Source organism: Trachemys scripta, chromosome 16, assembly GCF_013100865.1.
Source record: "Trachemys scripta elegans isolate TJP31775 chromosome 16, CAS_Tse_1.0, whole genome shotgun sequence".
Taxonomy (NCBI): Eukaryota; Metazoa; Chordata; order Testudines; family Emydidae; genus Trachemys; species Trachemys scripta.
Window position 1 is genome coordinate 18642962 of NC_048313.1, and position 19460 is coordinate 18662421.

A 19460-nucleotide genomic window follows, 5' to 3' on the forward strand; every position below is an offset into this window, starting at 1 on the left:
CACAGTTGTACTGATCAGGGATCACGCCTCAGAGACCAACACAGCTATGCTGGCAGAAGGCTATAGTGTAGACAAGGCCCAAGTCCTTATTCAAGCAAAACTCCTATTGACTTCCATGAGAGTTTTAAGTCCTGGTCTACACACAGATTGTGTACTAATAGAACTATTTCAGTTGGGGGGGGGGTGTTTTTGCCAAAATAGTTATGCTGGTACAACCCGTAATGTGGACAGTCACATAAGAGTGCTTCTACCAATATAGCTTATTGCTCTGCCTGTACAGGAATAAGCTATATTGGCATAAACTGTTTTTTTTAATAGTATAACTTCATCCACATTATAGCACTAACTCTACCAGTGAAGTATCAGAGGGGTTGCCGTGTTAGTCTGAATCTGTAAAAAGTAACAGAGGGTCCTGTGGCACCTTTAAGACTAACAGAAGTATTGGGAGCATAAGCTTTCGTGGGTAAGAACCTCACTTCTTCAGATGCAAGGCAGATGCAAGTCATCTGAAGAAGTGAGGTTCTTACCCACGAAAGCTTATGCTCCCAATACTTCTGTTAGTCTTAAAGGTGCCACAGGACCCTCTGTTGCTTAACACAGAAAATGTTTCTTTCACGGCTACAACAAGTACAGTAGGAACACACAAAGCAGAGAGCAAGCTACAATCCATGATCGCATCCAGACTGCAAAAATGTATGGGATTTTTCTAGTGTAGTATACAGGAAGTTGGATACAAAGTGCAGTAGAGATGGGGGCGGGGGGAATGAATTATCTTCAGGCTTAAGATCTTTTTGGTAAAACTTTTCTGGGAGGGAAATTCGGAAGAAACAAGATCTCTGGTCACATCAGTTGCGTTACTGTGATGTTACCAGTCGCTTTTTCAGTGATAGTGTTGGGTGTGAGCATGTGGATATTTGGTCTCAACAATAATAATACCTACCTCATTTACAGTGTTTTTCATCAGTGGATCTCAAAGCGCTTTACAGAAGAGGTCAGTATCATTATTCCTATATTACAGATGGGGAAACTGAGGCACAGAGCCCTGTCCAAGGTCACCCAGGGAAGAAGTGGGCGAGCTGGGAATAGAACCCAGGTCTTCTGAGTCCCAATCCAGTGCTCTGCCCACTATGCCACAATAAAGGAAATCTTCTGGTAGCTCAGGTGATAGTAACTACAGTTCCTAGGCTTTAGCATATGGTGGTTCTTTTGCTTGAAGAGGTCGTCGATATGATTTTCACACAGGAACTACCTCCCCTGCCTCCATAGCTGTATCCTCCAATGCCTCTTCCACTTCCAGAGCTGGAGCTGCCTCCTCCGACACTGAGCCTGCCTCCTCCTCCTCCCCAGCTTATCCCACTCCCGCCTCCAGAGCTGCTGCTGACTACCGCTGCAAAAGACCAAGATGTTCAAGTTATTCCAGCTGCAGCCCATGAATTGCAGAGCGAAACCCAAATGCATTTGTTTAGCCAGTGTCATGAACTAGCTTATTGGGTCATGTCTGGGGATTGGTCCTGCTTTGAGCAGGGGGTTGGACTAGATGACCTCCTGAGGTCCCTTCCAACCCTGATAGTCTATGATTCTAGGATCCGCATTCTACCCCCTTTTTAGTGGCTTCCTGGATTGTGTAGTCTGACCAGGGAGCCCGGCCCATGAGGCACATGTACTCCAACTCCCATGAGATGTCCCAGCTGTATTTCCAAATCAAGGTATAGTGGGGTTTGAATTTTTGCCCCCCAAAAAATTTAATTTTCCATTGGGGGCGGGGGGAAACGACATTTTCCAAACAGTTCTTGTTAGGGCCTCTATGCATCACTCAGGTTGTGCAAAGGGTCTATAATCAGGGTGCAAATGCACAACTGAGAAGTCTCGTGTTTGCATTGATACTGCTGCTCATCCCCTGCATGGCATGAGAAGCATGTCAGGGGAGGGAAGGCGGCATATTGGCTGTAAAAGGGGACATGGTGGCATATAGTTCCATGCTGCCAATCCTCCACTGGCATTGGGTTTATTAAGGACCCTACACCAATAGTGCAACTTAGAGCAGCTACTGGGCTGCTCTAAGCATCATTAGAGCCAAGACCAGTGATAACCACCAGGAAACTGTTTCCCACTCTGTCTTGTGCTGAGTAGTGGTCGGGGGGAGGAGAATAGAGGCTTCCAGTTTGCCTGTTCCTATCTTTAGCAAATAGACGCTCAAGTTACTTACAGATGTTCACAGCACTGGCACACTCTCCAGACATCCTGTTGAGAAAAGAAACACCATTTAGGTCATTGATTTAGCCTGGCTGCTACAAGTTAGGACACACCCTGAAACCTGAAGTCAAGGGAAGCCAAGTGTCTGCAGAATTTCTTTCCCAATCGTAGACAAGGCATGTGCTTTCAAAAGGGCGCAGTGCGGCTCGTAGCGCTACATTTCAATGAGGTCATACGGTTCTTAGAGCTAGTGTGGGGCAAGTTTTGGGTGCCTCCCACAAGGTTTGGACACCTCTTGTATTCCAGCAAGCACAGCTCACTGGAGACGACGAGGATGCGGTCACATGATGGGAGAACAGTGATTGGAACAGGGTTATTCAGTCCTTAAAGCTCAGAGTTTCCCCAACCACTGGATCTCCATCTAATCACCTGTAGGTTAAAGCTGGTCAAAATTCAGAATTTCCATCCCGTGGGAGATTCTGAGACTTCAAAATTTGGACGCATCCCCAAAGGGACGAAAAGTCAAAGTCTCTGGATTTTTGGTTAAATTAAATATTCTGCAGACAGTGTTGAACCTATTGAAACGTGTTTCGACTTTATCATTTCAAATATATTAAAGTCAAAACAAAATGTGGCCATTACTTCCCGTGAAAATGTTGACGAAACTGATAGAACCCTGTGAAATATTTCGGTTTTCTGGAATCAGCCAGCAGAAACCTGCGAGCACAATGATTTGTGGGCAAAAAAAGTGTACACCAACCGTAACAGGCTGCTTTGCAAAAGTCAGGCCCTATGTATATATTGCACCTGCATTCTTCTCCCTCTAGCAACGTCTTGTATGTGGCAATCTCAATATCCAGGGCCAGCTTGACATTCAAGAGCTCCTGGTAATCACGCAGCAAACGAGCCGTCTCCTCCTTAGCTTTCTGCAGGGCCATTTCCAATTCAACCAGCTTTTCCCTAGCGTCCTTCAGGGTAAGCTCCCCACATCCCTCTGTCTCGGCAACAGCCGACTGCAGTTTGGCGCACTGCAAAGAAAAGAAGAAAGCAAACTAACCATGTGCTCATCCATTCGCAGCACCTCATCTGGAACCCCATGACCGTCAATGAGCATCTTCCCATTGACTTCAGTGGACTTTTGAAACAGGCCTTAAGACTTTTAAATGAACTCTTTATCATCAGACCTTTGGATCATCTTTCTGTAGACCAGAACCAGTACCTAGATACTGTGGTGAATGACACACTATAAATGTGATAGAGAGATAGATAATCTAGGTGTATTTAAAGATGATTAGGTGGGTAGACAGATGGAAGGAAAGAGGCATTAGATGGATAGATAGATGATCTAGATGTATTTAAAGATGATTAGGTGGGTGGACAGATGGAAGGAAAGAGGCATTAGATAGATAGATAGATAGATAGATAGATAGATAGATAGATAGATAGATAGATAGATAGATAGATAATCTAGGTGTATTTAAAGATGATTAGGTGGGTGGACAGATGGAAGGAAAGAAGCATTAGATGGATAGATAGATGATCTAGGTGTATTTAAAGATGATTAGGTGGGTGGACAGATGGAAGGAAAGAGGCATTAGATGGATAGATAGATGATCTAGGTGTATTTAAAGATGATTAGGTGGGTGGACAGATGGAAGGAAAGAGGCATTAGATGGATAGATAGATGATCTAGGCGTATTTAAAGATGATTAGGTGGGTAGACAGATGGAAGGAAAGAGGCATTAGATGGATAGATAGATGATCTAGGCGTATTTAAAGATGATTAGGTGGGTAGACAGATGGAAGGAAAGAGGCATTAGATGGATAGATAGATGATCTAGGTGTATTTAAAGATGATTAGGTGGATAGACAGATGGAAGGAAAGAAGCATTAGATGGAAAGAGAAATGAATTGTGTGGAAAGAAAGAAAGAAAGAAAGAAAGAAAGAAAGAAAGAAAGAAAGAAAGAAAGAAAGAAAGAAATCCATTTATTTCATTCCTTCTTGGTCTTTACTGTAACTGAATTAGATCAAGGCAATTGTATATAACGCCTCACAATATCATATACAGATGTTAAATTCCATAGGCACTTTTTAACTATTCTTCAGGGAAATCATGAAATATGTGGATGAGACTTGATTTGCCCTGGGACTAACTCCTTTCATTGACATTGTAGAGCCTCTCGTGTCATCTTTGGCATCACTATGGGCACCATGGCAGTATTCAGGACAAGAAAAGCACATCTGTCACTCTGTACTAGCGGCCAGGGTTCATAGCAGAGCTGTGTGGATGAAGGATTTTGTGGTTGACTGGCAATTCCAAAAACTAGAAAAGAAACTGTTTTGTGTCGAACCGAAAACAAAATGTATCACATTTTCAGCAAATCAGAAAAGTAAAAGACAAAACTTCCCTTTAGATCACATTTTGGTTCTACACAATTGAAACATTTTGTGTTGATGTTGACTATCTTTTTTATTTAAAAAAAAATGTATTGACATTTTGAAATGAAAAGTCATTTTGAGCCCCCAAAAATGGAAACATTTTGAAAATGTCAAAACAAAATGTTTTGATTTGGGGAGAATTTTTTTCCCACCAAAACAATTCAGCGAAACCAAAACGTTGTGGTGTTGCTGTTTCTGGATTTTTCACACACACAAAAGTTTTGGATGAAATTTTTTCCCCAGCTTCAGTTCAGGATGAACACATTTGTTTTACATCAAGCAGAAACAACCTCCTTGTTTTTAGCACCATTACAGGCACCGTGGCAGTATTCAGGACGAGAAAAGCACATCTAGCAGTCTGTCACCGTTGCCCTCATGTCCAGAGTCCATAGCACATCTGCTCATTTTATATTAAGAAGATGTGTTCTACCTGTTTTTTCACATTTTCAAGTTCAGCCTGCAGTCTGTGGATCAGCCGCGTCAGCTCCGAGATCTCCAGCTTGGAGTTTTTCAGATCATTGTCGTGTTTCCCAGCAGTGACCTGAAGCTCCTGAAACTGATGGCCAGAAAAAAAAAATTATTATAATAGACTATATTTTCCAAAGACAGATCTAACCTGATCAGGGCTAATTCTGAGAAGCAAATAGGAGCTACAGCTGCTCCACACCTGCATGATCATGATTATCCAATCAATGGGAGATGGATATATTTCACAGCATCCTTAATTAAAGTGACAGGTACCTCTCTTATTCCTGCATTATGTTCTGTATTCCTTAGCAGGGTGGTTAGGGTGCTATACTGGGACTTGAGAAACCATAGTTCAATTCCATGGTTTACCACAGACATTGAGAGATCTTGGGCAAGTCACTCTGTGCCTCAGTTTCCCCATCTGTACAATGGGAATAATACCTGCCACAGAGAGGTGTTGTGAGGATAAATACATGAGGCATTCAGATACTATGCTGGTGGGGCCATATGTAGATTTTCAGATGTCATTAAGAAGTCAGAAAAATCAATGTGACAAGATATCACTACTATAAACGTATTAATTATATTTAGTTCACATAAGTGGTGCTGAATTGGAAAACTCTATTTTATCCACAGAATAGGGGCACAGAAGATCTGGTTGACTCTTTTCCATGTGGCAAAGCCACGAGCATTGTATGGCTCCATACCTTGAAGCCACACGATGACTCACCTTGCCTTGGTACATGGAGTTGGCTTCAGCTCGGCTCCTGTTGGCCATGTCTTCATAGTGAGCCTTCACCTCAGCAATGATCCCATCCAGGTCCAGGGCTCGGTTGTTGTCCATAGACAAGATAACGCTGGTGTCACTGATCTGTCTTTGCATTTGTGCCAATTCCTGAAAAACATACAAAGTCCCCATCAGTGAGTGGCCCTTTCTAGATGCCAGATGCTGATTAAATTGTAGTAAGGGCAGTTTAGGTTGTACATAAGGGAAAACTTCCTAATTGTCAGGGTGGTTATGCAATTGCCCAGGGAGGTTTTGGAATCTCCATCACTGGAGATTTTTAAGAGCAGGTTAGTCGGGGATGGTCTAGATAATCCTTAGTCCTGCCATGAGTGCAGAGGACTGAACTAGATGACCTCTCGAGGTCCCTTCCAGTCCTACAATTCTATGATTCTCTCTAGAAACCTGTTGCTCTCATCTATTATCATTCTCTATGTATTTCTTCCTCCTTCCCCCAACTCTTATTGCTGTCTTTCTAGCTAGCTCGCTGTGCCATACGTATTGACTTATTTATCTAGCTACTGAAAATAAAAATGAGGGGAAATGACTCATATGGTTAAATGTTGTACTGAGCCACAAGGAATGAACCTCAAAGTCCTTACCCTTCTTACTCATGTCTTATTCAAACGCCCACTGATGTTAATGGTTGTTTTGCCTGAATAAGATTTAGCCCAGAGTTTACCCATCGGACAACTCTATGCAGAATTTTCATGGGTGTATTTTTTTCTAAGTAGTTGGTCTCCAAAAGCCCACATCTATCAGGCTGGTCACTTGTATCTGTCCTTATTTCCTTGCATATATCATCTAGCCTGCAGGGTATTATTCTAGGTATGTCTTACCAGTACAGGCACCCTCTTGGCCAACATCAGGGAATGAATAGATGACCTCTGGAGCTTTAAGGATGAACAGCTACAACTTGAGCTAAAGCTGAAGAGTAGGGGAGGGGCTGTAACAGCTCAAATTCTCTGGGCCTTGTAACACACACTCACATTGGGAACATAGGAATTACCAGACTGGACTAGACGCAAGGTCCATCTAATCCAGCATCCTGTCTCTGACAGTGGCCAACCCCAGCTGCCCTGGAGGAAAGTGCAAGAACACTATAATAGGCAGGCGAGGGATGGTCTCGTCCTGATTCTTAATAGAGATTGCTTCGAAGCATGGATTTTTAGGCCTTCCAAAACTCTTATGTCTTATCTAAATGACTACAGAACCTCTGCAGTGATGTTCTTCTTGAGGGGGCCACACGCTGAAGTCCTTCCACCAGTGGAATTCTCTTTGTACTCGGTATGAGTTTTGCCTGGGTGCGTACCGAGAGTCTAATCCTCAAGTCAGCTGGAGTTTTGTCATTGACATCAGTGGGAACAGGGTCGTGTTCTTGCTAAGGACATCAGGATCAGATTCTCGGCCTTTTCCTGGCACTTTGCATCATAGGTGCTGGAACTAGGGGCATAGGTGCCAACTTTCCCCAGTGCCAGTGGGTGCTCGGACCCCGTCTGGCCCCGGCCCTGCCCCGACTCCACTCTTTCCCCGCCCCTACCCTGCCCCCATTCCAACCCCTTCCCCAAAGTCCCTGCCCCAACTCTGCCACCTCCCTACCCCTATTGGACCCCTTCCCTAAATCCCTGCCCCGGCCCCGCCTCTTCCCCGAGCACACCGCGTTCCCCCTCCACCCTCCTCCCTCCCAGACATGCCAAACAGCTGTTTTGCGGCAAAAGTGCTGGGAGCTAGGGAGGAAAAGCTGGCATGCAGCGTGCTCAGGGAGGAGGCGGAGGAAGAGCGGAGGCAGAGGTGAGCTGGGCGGGGAGGGCGGGGAGCTGCTGGTGGGTGCTCAGCACCCACCAATTTTTCCCTGTGGGTGCTCCAGCCCCGGAGCACCCATGGAGTTGGTGCCTATGACTGGGGGTGCTGCCACACCCCCTGGCTTGAAGTGGTTTCCATCATATACAGGGTTTGCAGTTTGGTTCCATGGCTCTCAGCAGCCCCACTACAAAAATTGTTCCAGCCCCTCTGCCTTGCCTGGTCGTTCACACCAGCGTAGTGAGGGTAAAATGGATGTAGATTTCTACCTTTTAGATTCAGTATTGTTTGCTCTCATTTTTGCACTGGTGTATATACAAGATGCAGGTCAGGGGAGAATGTGGCATTGAGAGTTGGATCTTTGGGCAACTATGCTACTGTCCTCCAACTTCTCCTGCTATTTAGACCTTTCCGTTCCTTAGTGTTGGGCCATCCTGCCATGTTTGCACGTTTTCTGGAAGCAATCAGAGGCTTGCTTAGAAATTCCACCAGTGCAATTTTTCTGGTGACAGGTTTAAGACATATATAAACATTGAAGGTGCTCTAGAAAAGTACTCAATATGATGTGGGGCATTTCTGTGTGGATTAGGAGAACCGAGAACATCCTCACCGTCTCATACAGGGCTCTCAGAAAGTTGATCTCATCTGTCATGGCAGCCACCTTGGCCTCCATCTCCACCTTTTTCATGTAGGCAGCATCCAAGTCCTGAAAAATGGCCATGGAGATCATTCTTTCAAGCTCAGGGGAACAGGTGACAGTTTCAAGAACAGGAAGGGCTGATTTCCCGTGGCCTTGCTCCTGGTGTGGTAATTTCCACTAATACGAAGTAAATGCAAAGTGGATGCAAAACACCAACAGGTCAGAACAACAGAGTTTCACACACGCCTTGCACAGGAGGCAAGATACGTTGGGGCCAAGACATAGGCAGCCAGGTCTAGTGGTTGGAGCAGGAGACAGAGTCAAGCCAAGAGTCAGCACTGGATCTGGAGGCCAGGAGGGAGGGAACCAGGAACAGGTCAGGAAAGCGTGTTTAAGGAGTCAGGCAAGAAGGCAGGATCCCATGTAGCAGACAGGCAGAGCCCAGTTGTGTAGACAACTTCCTGCGCCTCTCTTTGGGTTTAAAAAGGAAGCCCTGACCAATCAGAGAGCACGATGTTCCTCCAACCAGGCCCAGGGAAGCCCTCCCTGATGTAACTTCAGGTTCCATCATCTCTCCTGCTCAGTTGGTTCATAGGGAGACAGCGGGTGGGAACAGCGAGGTGACAGTCTGCTGGGTCCCCTGGGGGCCCAGCTTTGAGACACAGGGACACAGGACTGGAAGGGATCTCCTGGGTCATTGAGGACAGTCTCCTATGATTGCAGGTCACCCTATTCATTATAATACATGAAGCTCCATCTAAACATTTGTTAGATTGTTTTTCCCCATTACTCCTACTGGGAGGCTGTTCCAGAACCTCCCTCCTCTCATGGTTAGAAACATCTACTAATTTCCAGCCTCAATTTATTCCTGGCTACTTTACACCCATTTTTTCTTGTGCCAACATTGTCCATTAGCTTAAATAGATCTTCTCCCTCCCTGGTGTTTAGGTCTCTGATGCATTTATAGAGAGCAATTATACCTCCTGGTGCTATAAAGTGCCATGTGGAGAGAACCTTCCCCAGTGTCTCTCAGAATGGGAAATTTATTCCATATTCTAGATAGGTTGACTTTGCTGCATCCAAAACACCTGTTGCTTGTGTGTCAACTCATACTGAATAACTCTGTGCTTTCAGGGACAGATGCATTGATATAGCCCAGTGCAAGGCAGCTATCAGCTTCATTTAGCCAGTTAATCCAGATTTATGGCCACTTTGCATTATCAGAGTAATGTGCAAAGCAGCCAGAGGATAGAGATTAGGACTGGCCAAAACTTTTTTACCCAAACTGCGTTTTGCTTGAACATCGTGTTTTTGACTGTGAATCCCACTCTTAGAAATACAAACAGTTTAAATAAAATCAAACCTGGCTTCTATTATGTAATTTATATATTTTTAAAGTCTCTCACCCAAAATTTATAAACATTCATGACCTTCTGCATCATGGGAAATGTAGTCCAGCGAGAGAGCCTGGCCCACAGATAGGTTGCCAGGTATCCTGTTTTTGACTGGAACACCTGGTCGAAAAGGGACCCTGGCAGCTCCAGTCAGGACCACTGACTGGGCCATTAAAAGTCCGGTTGGCAGCACTGCCGGCACAGTGGAGCTGGCAGGCTCCATACCCGGCTCCGTGCGTCTCCCGGGAAGTGGCCAGAATGTCCCTCCAGCTCCTAGGCGTAGGGATGGCCACAGGGGCTCTGTGCACTGCCCCCACCCCAAGCGCCAGCTCCACAGCTCCCATTGGCCAGGAACTGCGGCCAATGGGAGCCGTGGGGCGGTGAGCAGAACGCCGTGGCCCCTCCGCCTAGGAGCCGGAGAGACATGCTGGTCGCTTTCCAGGAGTCACCTGAGGTAAGCGCCACCTGGTGCCTGCAGCCCTCCCCCTCTCCCATGCCCTAACCCTCTGCCTCAGCCCTGAACCCTCTCCTGCACCCCAAGCTCCCCATCCCTGGCCCTGCCCCAGAGCCCACACCCCCAGCTGGAGTCCTCACCCCCTCTGCACTCTGAACCCCTCAGCCTCAGTCCAAAGCCCCCTCCTGCACCCCAAACCCCTCATCCCCACCCCAGAGACCACACACCCAGCTGGAGCCTTCACCCCCTCCCCCACCCGAACCCCCTCCCCCAGCCTGGTGAAAATGAGCAAGTGAGTGAGGGTGAGGGAGAGCGAGCAACGGAGGGAGGATGGAGTGAGCAGGGGCGGGGGCTCGGGGAAGGGAAGGGCATGGCAAAGGTGTTTGGTTTTCTTCAATTAGAAAGTTGGCAACCCTACCCACAGAAGAGGAGAAAGTGAGCATAAGGCACGTGAACGACATCTCCAATGTGGCACCATAGCACCATTTTGAATCAAATTATTTTGGTTTTTAGCCAAAAGATTCCAGTTTTCAATATTTTGCCAAAAAGTAGCAATTTTCCATGAGAAAAAATACTTAGTTTCTCCAGTATAGATGCATCTGGCCCTAATGCTGTGATACATAATGTTGTATGCCAAACGGGCCTTCCAGTGGTACTCTAGCTGAAATTTAACACCTCAGTCCTTTCAAACTGTGTAACCATCTGTATCTAATAGTCACCTGTCTATCTATGTGCACATATACCTGCATTCCTAGCTGTAGACTTGCCTGTGAATCCCACTCTTAGAAATACAAACAGTTTAAATAAAATCAAACCTGGCTTCTATTATGTAATTTAGATATTTTTAAAGTCTCTCACCCAAAATGTATAAACATTCATGACCTTCTGTCCCAGGTAGGTAGGTCAGTATTGTCTGCCTCTTGCAAATGGGGAAACTGAGGCATACAGCAGGAAAGCGACTTGCCCAAAGTTACTCAGCATGCTAATGGCATTCAGATGCCCTGGCTCCCAGTCTCTTGCTTTAACCACTATACCGCATTGCCTTCAACTTATGTCGGTGGCCAAGCCTTCTCCCCATAGCTTTAAAGCCACTTCCCTTCTTGTGAACGGTCCAAGGTTTCCTTTGTTTTATGTGTTTGTATTTTTGTACTATCTTCTCTTCCCCATGCATGCCCCCTGCCAACATTATTGTTATGTTCGTGGCACACACACAGANAGGGGAGAGGCAGGTAGGAGAAGGAGCTATATCCAGAAGGCTGAGCTCTAGCTAGAAACAGCTACGAGTAGCAACCTTGCAAAGAACAGATGCTGGCAGGAGAAGAACTCCACTGAGGTGGGCAGAAAAGCCAGAGACTGGAGTGAAGCCCTGGGGTTGCATTGCTGGATTTTATTTTTGAGACACTAAGGACTATGTGGCATTGTCTGCGGTCATTAAACCAGTCCCAGGTAGAGGTTGGCACTACTCACAAGACAGACTCTGTGGAGCTCATCAGGGGCCCCGAAGAGGGACAATAGAGGGACAGCACTGCATGAGGAGGCGCTCAATAAGTGGCAGCTCACGTCGGGAGCTGGGCACCTAGGTGCTTTTGAAAATACCATTAGGTGCCTTTCTGCATCTTCAGGAGCCTAAATGCCTCTAAAAACCTGGCCCTTAGTCCATGGAGAACATGAATGCGACCCAGCGCTTTCTTCACATACTTGTGCTTCAAGTCCTCCACCAGATCCTGCATGTTCTTCAGTTCTGAGTCCTGCCTTCCCCTCTCCCCCACCAGACTATCAAGATGCTTCCTTAGGCTGCCAACGTAGGCCTCAAAGGCGGGCTCCAGGTTGTTCCCAGCATTTGATGTGGGCTGCTGCTGCAGCAGGTTCCATTTGGTCTCCAGAACTTTATTCTGTTGCTCCAGGAATCGGACCTGAGATCCAAACAGAGAAAAGAGGCCCCAGATTTTGGAGACGATCCTCCAGAGCACTGGCAGGTCAGTTACCCTAGCAACCTGCTCATCTCCCATTCCAGCATCAGGGAAATCTTGGTTAACCCTCAACAGGATTTGGTCATTTGCTATTCTCAATGCAATGGAAATAAAAAAAATCGGTAGCATCTGACCCTCTGTTTATTTATTAATCTACCCCCTACACATTCCACTACTGATCAACCAATTGATGAATCTATGTATCCCCCTACACACCTCTCTAGCTGTCCTGAGAAGCAGAATAATGATGCTGATGATTTCAGCAGGACTTGGGCACATGCTTAAATTTAGGCCCATGCTAAAGTGTTATCACGACTATGGAGGCTTTGCTGAATCTGCAACAATGATGACGACAATTAAAATAATTAAGAAACTACCGGGCCCACCTTGTCGATGAAGGAGGCAAACTTGTTGTTGAGGGTCTTAATCTGCTCCCTCTCCTGCACTCGCACTTTCTGGATCTCTGGGTCGATCTCCAGGTTGAGTGGCACAAGCAGGTTCTGGTTGATGGTCACTTCTTGGATGCCACCAGGTGGGCAAATAGAGAACCCAGGGCTACTCCTCCCACCACCAACTCCTCCACTGAACAACCCACCACCACCAAAGCCACCAGCCCCGCCACTAGTGCCAAATCCACCACCAAAGCCACCGCCGAGCCGCCAGCCTCCACCAATCAAGCTATTGGAAACGCTTTTAATCCCGCCTAGATTATAGAGACTTCTGCTGCCAAAGACACAGTGTCTACTTCTTCCTCGGCTCAGAGAGGTGCAGCTGGATCTGCCCCCACTGGAAACAATCGCAGAGATGCTGCCGAAGCCCCTGCTGCAACCTCCGGCTCTGGCGTTCAGCTGCCGACTCATGGTGGCTTGTTCCAAGAGGACTCCGGAGCACTATGACAAAGCTACGGCGTGAGAACAGAGCTGGGACAGGAGGAGTAGGCGCCCCTCTGACATGACAGCTGCTCCGTCCTCCTTTATATGTCTTTGAGCTGGGGTTGGAAGAGCAGGTGTAAAGAAAACAATCTCAGCTATTCATGGGCTTGGTTTTCCTGGCAGGAAGCCAATTCTTTATTCCAACCTACTAAACACTTAACTTCAGCTAAACTCACCCCCGGCACAAAAAATATTTTCGTTCCAGGGTGGATGGGTTTTTTGATGGTAAAATAAGCACTGTGTGACGATCCCCAATTTGGCCAACACATCTGGGGTTGGACCAGCGACCACCAGAGCTAAAATCATGAGCGACTGAGTCTTTCGCTAAATGATGGGCATTAAACAAGTGGAAGCTTTTCTGGGATTTGAGGAAGGATGGTCCCATGGTTAGGGCATTCACCTGCCATTTGGGAGATCTGGGCTCAAGTCCCAACTCTACCACAGAATTCCTGTGTGACCGTGGCAAGTCACTGACCCTCTTTCTGTGCCTCATCTATGAAATGCAGATAATAGCACATCTTACCTCCTAGGGGCGAGGGAGGATAAATACATTAAAGATTGTGAGGTGCTCAGATACTACTGTAAGGGGGTGCTACATAATTATCTAAGATAGACCTGATGTGAACCGCTGGTGCTTCCTTTGTACCCAGAAAGTAACCCATTGATGAGTGCATGTTCCAGACCCTCCTTTGTGTCCAATCCACAGAGGATATGAGTCTGTTACTACCCCTGTCTAAGGAGCTGGAGCCGCTCATGTTTTTAGCTCTGGAGATCCCCCGTTCAATTCCTGATGTGTCGATCAAGAAGGCAGCCTTCACACAGAGGCTATGTCTAGGCTACAGGCGCAAAGGTATGGCACTGCGGTTTTGTCCTTGTAGCGTAGACACTTCCTGTGTCAACAGAAGGGGTTTTTGCATTGATGTAGGTAATCCACCTCTCTGAGAGACGGTAGCTTGGTTGACGGAAGAATTCTACAGCATCTACAGTCAACATCTACAGTCAACCTAACTATATCAAACAGGGTGCAAAATATTTCACATCCCTAACTGATGTAGTTGGGCAGATATAATATTTTGGTGTAGGCAGGCCTAAGTCAGATGCCAATGATGATGTTGCAAAGTTAACGTTGTTAACTTTTTCACTGTTGTCAACGCACATAGGAAAGGAGAGGAAAGCTCGGATTATGAATCTCTACCCCAACTTTCCACAAAGTGACTAACCGTCAGGGCATGGAAATTGTATCAGTTAGGACAGGTAAGACACATAGAAGAGCTGCAGGTGAAATCACAACTGGTGTCATTATCATGAAAGATGGCTCAGCTTTCAGAAGTTGGGGGAATACTTTCCGAAGATATTCAGTATGGTTGGTTGAAAAATGTTCTCACCTGAAAATATGATTCCATCTAAATTGCAATTTTCCACTGGAAATTTTCCAATTGAAAAAACGCAAAGCCACTGAGAGAGTGTGAATTTTTCTGCACTTTCTCTCACTTTTTCTAGTGAAAAAAAATGGGGAGAAAAAGGGGTAGAGGGAAAGTACAAAACTGCAAATGGAAATCTGAAATTGTTGTTTCCACAAACCGAAATGCCATTTTATGTTTGAACAAAATGAAATTTTTCATTTAATTTCAAATCAACATTTTAAAATCACAGAAAAGGCTATGTTTTGTTTTGATAGGTCCTACAGAAACTGGGGGGAGGGGAAATTTTGAAGGAAAATGTTGGTTTTCCAATCCGTTTTGGAAAATATTCTATGTAAACATAGATTGCTGTTATTATTATTATTATGGTAGCAGCTCGGAGCCCCAGTCATGGATGTGGACCCCAGTGCGCTAGGCACTGTACAAATACAGAACAAAATGATGGTCAATTTCCCAAAGAGTTTACAGTCTAAGTAATGCTGGATTTTTTATTATTATTTAATAGCACTTACGTTTAATACATCTTACGTTTTGCGCTGGATGGGAACCAGATTTTCTGTTTACTAGGACAGTACTGAAATGGAACAAAAATTTGCAACTTCTCATGAAACAAAATTCTGAAAAAAAAACCTCATCAACACATTTTGTTTCAATAAAATCAAGATGTTTTGTTCCAACGTCAACATTTTTTAAATCCTTATAAATGTTTTATAATAGAAAAGAACATTTGAAATGAAAAATAGAAATGTCACAGTCCAATAATGTCAAAACGGAACAAGCTCATTTAAATGCCTTCTTTCATTTATTTCCCACTTTCTGCAAAAGGCGTCACTTTAGATGAATCAAGATTTTCCAAGAGAAAAACCTTACCCTGGAAAATTTCTGAGCCGCTTTACTTACATTTGTTCTTTAATAGCATGGGATCTGATGCACCTCATCACTGTAAGTGAATAATGGAAATCATTTTGCCTTATTCTCCTGGTACGGAAGCTATTTTAGAAGCTGTCATAGCATGAACAAGCATATAGCTTTTGTGACTTTCTCTACATGCAATTGTCAGTCTTTGATCTCATCATGTCACCTGGGTGCAGAATGCGCTGCACTGCGGTCACCCAGCGTGTCTTAAAGATGATCATCTTTTTCTGCCAGAGGCAAGGGAATTATAGTCATATCAAATCAGAGTCAGGAACCGGTGACGAAACACAGCTGTGTTTGCTAATCTTATTAACAACCCAATTTATCACTAAAGAGTGATTGAGAGGTACGTGACAATGATCGTCTTGTAAAAAAAAATGAATTGATTGCAAAAATAGGTGAAAGATTTGGGCCAGAATCCCACCTCCTGTTTTGGCCACTTTTCACCACTCAGCTGGTAGAATCTGCATCTAACTGAATATCCCTCTCACTTGCTGGGCTTCTTCCCTTTGAGGTACAAGGTTCACATACTTTTAGCATACACTCCCAACTAAACAGGGAGTGATATATACCCTTGAGGATCAGTTTCATGTCAGCAGTGTGGGTGTTCTGAGCTTAATGAAACCATTTTAAATGGTAGTAAAGGTGGTAATTACATATGTTGACTCTGGATCACCATTCAATCACCCTCGTGTGAAGTTGTTCGCCACTGAGCTGTTGGCTGCAAAAGAAAAGTTGGACGAGTATTGGAGCTTGCAAACTTGGCTATTGTTGCTGTTAGCTTTCATAAATACTTACTTGCCTGCCTACTGGGGATGTGGACGGGAGAATTAATGTTTGACGAGTGCTTTGAACATGTAAGGCACTATATGACTTATTAATTATGATTATTATGACAACATGCTTTTCTGTAGCACTCATTACCATAGTATCCACTCTCAAAGTTATCATAACTAGGACCTGATTGTGCAAGGTGCTGTACAAACACAGAACAACAAAACAGTCCTGTGATGGGCTGTTCACTCCATACAGGGCCTGGAAGGGTTAAAATGGTTGAGTGGGCCAATAAACTGCCCAGGCTACATCTGGAGAAGGAGACAGGGAGCAGAGATTTAAGAAGACCAGGCTCAGCTGGCAACAGAAAGGACTGGAGGGAGGTAGTCTGAGGTCACTCCCTGGGAGGAGGGAGGTGTGTTAGATCTAAAGAGAGTAGTGCAGTTACTCCCTGGGAAGAGGGAGTTGGGAGGCTGGCAAACCCAGAGAGGGCGGAAGCCAGGAAGCTAGGAGCAGGCTCATGGGTAAAGCAGCGAGGAAGACGATTGTAGACCTTGGCTGCTGACCAGAGGGCCCCTGAACTGGAACCCAAAGTAGAGGATGGGCCCGGGTTCCCCAACCAGCCCCTGGGGATGTGGCACCGACCAGGCAGAGGACAGTGGACTCACTGATTTGTTCCAGAAAGACTTTGTTACATACCCCAGAACGGGGAATCATGTAGTGACCTGTCCGGAGAGCCGAGTCACGAAAAGGAGGCTGTGGTTCCTGGATTGAGAGGAATCCGCAGGATGAAAAGACAATGGGGGAAGACACACCAGAGGAGAGTGAAATGCCTGGTCAGAGCTAATCCCCTGAGCAACCAGGAGAAGGTGCCTCCTGTGGTGAGTGGACCCCGTGACAGGTCCCAATCCCAAAGAATTTACAAAAGTAAGAATAATTAGATTAATTTCTCTTCCAGTACTGCCAAAAGAGAGGCATCTGGTTCCCTGTCTGAGCACTCCGAGGGTCCAAGGTGTTTGGATCCAGGGTTTTGGTTCTGGGCTACTTCAAAAGTCCTCACATAAGGTCTCGCCCAGCTCTAATCCCCACAGCCCTGCCTAGCAACATGTCACTTTCCACCGAAGATTGACAGCCCCACACACTCCGTCCGACCCATCAGATGCTCCCCTTTGAGCCTTCAGATCGCCGGTGGGGTGGGCAGAGTGTCAGCTCATTCCATCGAGTTGTTTGCACAGTGCGTGTGATCCAAAAAAAGACCTTAATTGCCTCGGTAAAACCAGTTGGTCGTTTTCTGTCACTGCAGAGAGCATGTCTGCCACCCCTGAAGGCATCGATTTAATTAATATCAGATTCCCCTAGCTAGTTTCCACCCACACAAGACAGATGTCGTGAGCCAGAAAAGAAAAGAACTTGGCTGAGTGCTATAGTTGGGGACTGTAACAATTCACATCCTGTAACACATGGCCACAAGCGGGTTACAGAGACATGCTATCAAAGGCAAAGTATTTAGCAATAACAGCACTGTGCCTCTTGCGGCAACAGCCTTTCTCTGAAAATATCTTGCCCTTCTCTTCTAAACACTGAATCAACACTTCAGCCAGAATGGCTGGTTCAGAATTCTCTTGCATTCTTCCCTATTATCTATAGCGTATAGGCGTGTATGGTGGTAAAAGAAGATTGCAGACCTGTGTTATTATAGTGATAGTGTCTCGTAAATGTCTGCAGTGTCTGTGACTCCCCTAAAGTATCCGTCCGTGCCTTTTCAATTTACCAGCCTATTAATTTCCCTTCTTTCCTGGGGTGTATTGAAAACGGCTTTAAAATTACAAGCTATCCCTTTAAATTCTAAAGGGTTTCCTGGTCCTGCTTGCAGGCTAGGGGGCTCTGAGGGAAGCCTGCAATCTGGGTCCTCAGCGGTCAGCCTGCAAAAGAATGAGTCTGGAGCAAGGTGGGTGGAGTTGTGCCCTAGGTAGCAGCCTGCTGTGTGTGTCTCTCTCTGCATTTGGTTGCTGGGTGCTAGATTTCGACCAGCCCTAATCAAGTCAGAAGCTGAGCAGCGGAGAAGGAAAGTGACTTGCCCAGGTACATGATACCTCCCCCACCCCAGTTTACTACCCTTCTCAGACTGTGACTCTGGCCACAATGAGAACGCTCCTTCCAATGACTGCAAGCAAATATGGCGGACAGGGCTAGGGCCCTCCTTATTCAGGGAAGACCGTAAAGGCGATCTCCAAGGGAATCATTGTCAGGACCTGGGCCCGAACCCAGATTGCTAGCGTTCAAGCTCCAGGCCCAACCTGCTGGACGATTAACACAGACAGTCTAAGCCTGCTCGTTCATGTGCTGTAATCTTTCCTAAACTGCATTGAACTCAATGAGTATCGTGTCTTTATCAGCAGGCACAGCGCCTGCAGGCTGCACACAGCTTCCGAAGCTCTACTGCCACTCCTGGAATTCCAAGGATAATCTTATCCCCAATCAAGGCCCATGCCCGGTACATATGAAAAAGTTCACAGGCCTTACCAGCTTCTTCAACTTCTCAATTTCAGCTCGCAGGCTCTGGATACACCTGATTAGCTGTTGGGTCTCTCGTTTGGTGTTGTGTAGGCTGTCCCCATTCCTTCCAGCTGTGTTCTGCAGTGCTTCATACCGATTGTCACAAACAACCACCAATTGTCACAATTGCCAGTGGCTACATGACGGCAAGTGCGGCACACAGGGCCGGAAATACTTGACAAGGATGTCAAAATGCATATGGACGTTGTCGAGGTGCGAAGAAGGATTGGTCAACCTGGGGATGTTTAAATCATCCTCGAACAAGGGCAGGGTGTGGATGTGGGGCTATTCCAACTACCCAGACACATGGGACCAACCATGGAACATCTGTTGGTCTCCCAGCTCCCGGAGGAACTGTGCACTATAGAAGATCTCACGAGGGCTACAGCCTGGGTCATATCATGGGCCCAACACTGGAAAAACCTATGATTGTGGTAGAAGCACATGAGAAGAAGAAATCACAGACAAAACAATCATTGAACTACATAGTTGCACAAAAAACATACTTTGCTTGTTTCCAGAATCACCCTGTTTATAAGACCTAGTCAAAATTTTTCAAACAACATTTTTGGGAGTTGAAAAACTGCTTTTTTTCAAAATCTAAACTTTTCAGGACATCATTTCCTTTCCTTTGATGAAATCAGAAAACATGTTTTCATTTTCTCCTATTATACGAAAAAGGGAGGGAAGAACTGGGGGTAGGAAATAAAGGAGGAATC

General features: G+C 45.8%; 1 protein-coding gene across 3 annotated transcripts; it reads right to left on the reverse strand.

Annotated features, from left to right (window-relative positions):
- Window positions 1-1063: 1063 nt before the first annotated feature.
- On the reverse strand, window positions 1064-13003 carry LOC117889115 (keratin, type II cytoskeletal 5-like). Of its 3 annotated transcripts, XM_034792957.1 has the most exons (9): window positions 12530-13003; window positions 11852-12086; window positions 11758-11789; window positions 8296-8391; window positions 5832-5996; window positions 5064-5189; window positions 3001-3221; window positions 2207-2241; window positions 1064-1387 (listed from the first exon to the last, which is right to left on the reverse strand). In XM_034792957.1, exons 1-9 carry the CDS (start codon window positions 13001-13003, stop codon window positions 1188-1190), a joined length of 1584 nt encoding a protein of 527 aa, XP_034648848.1. In that variant the 3' UTR covers window positions 1064-1187. The 3 variants fall into 3 exon arrangements, with proteins under 3 accessions (XP_034648848.1, XP_034648846.1, XP_034648847.1); XM_034792955.1 differs by lacking the exon at window positions 11758-11789 and having other exon boundaries at window positions 8296-8484; window positions 11868-12086; XM_034792956.1 differs by lacking the exon at window positions 11758-11789 and having other exon boundaries at window positions 8296-8424; window positions 11841-12086.
- Window positions 13004-19460: the final 6457 nt, after the last annotated feature.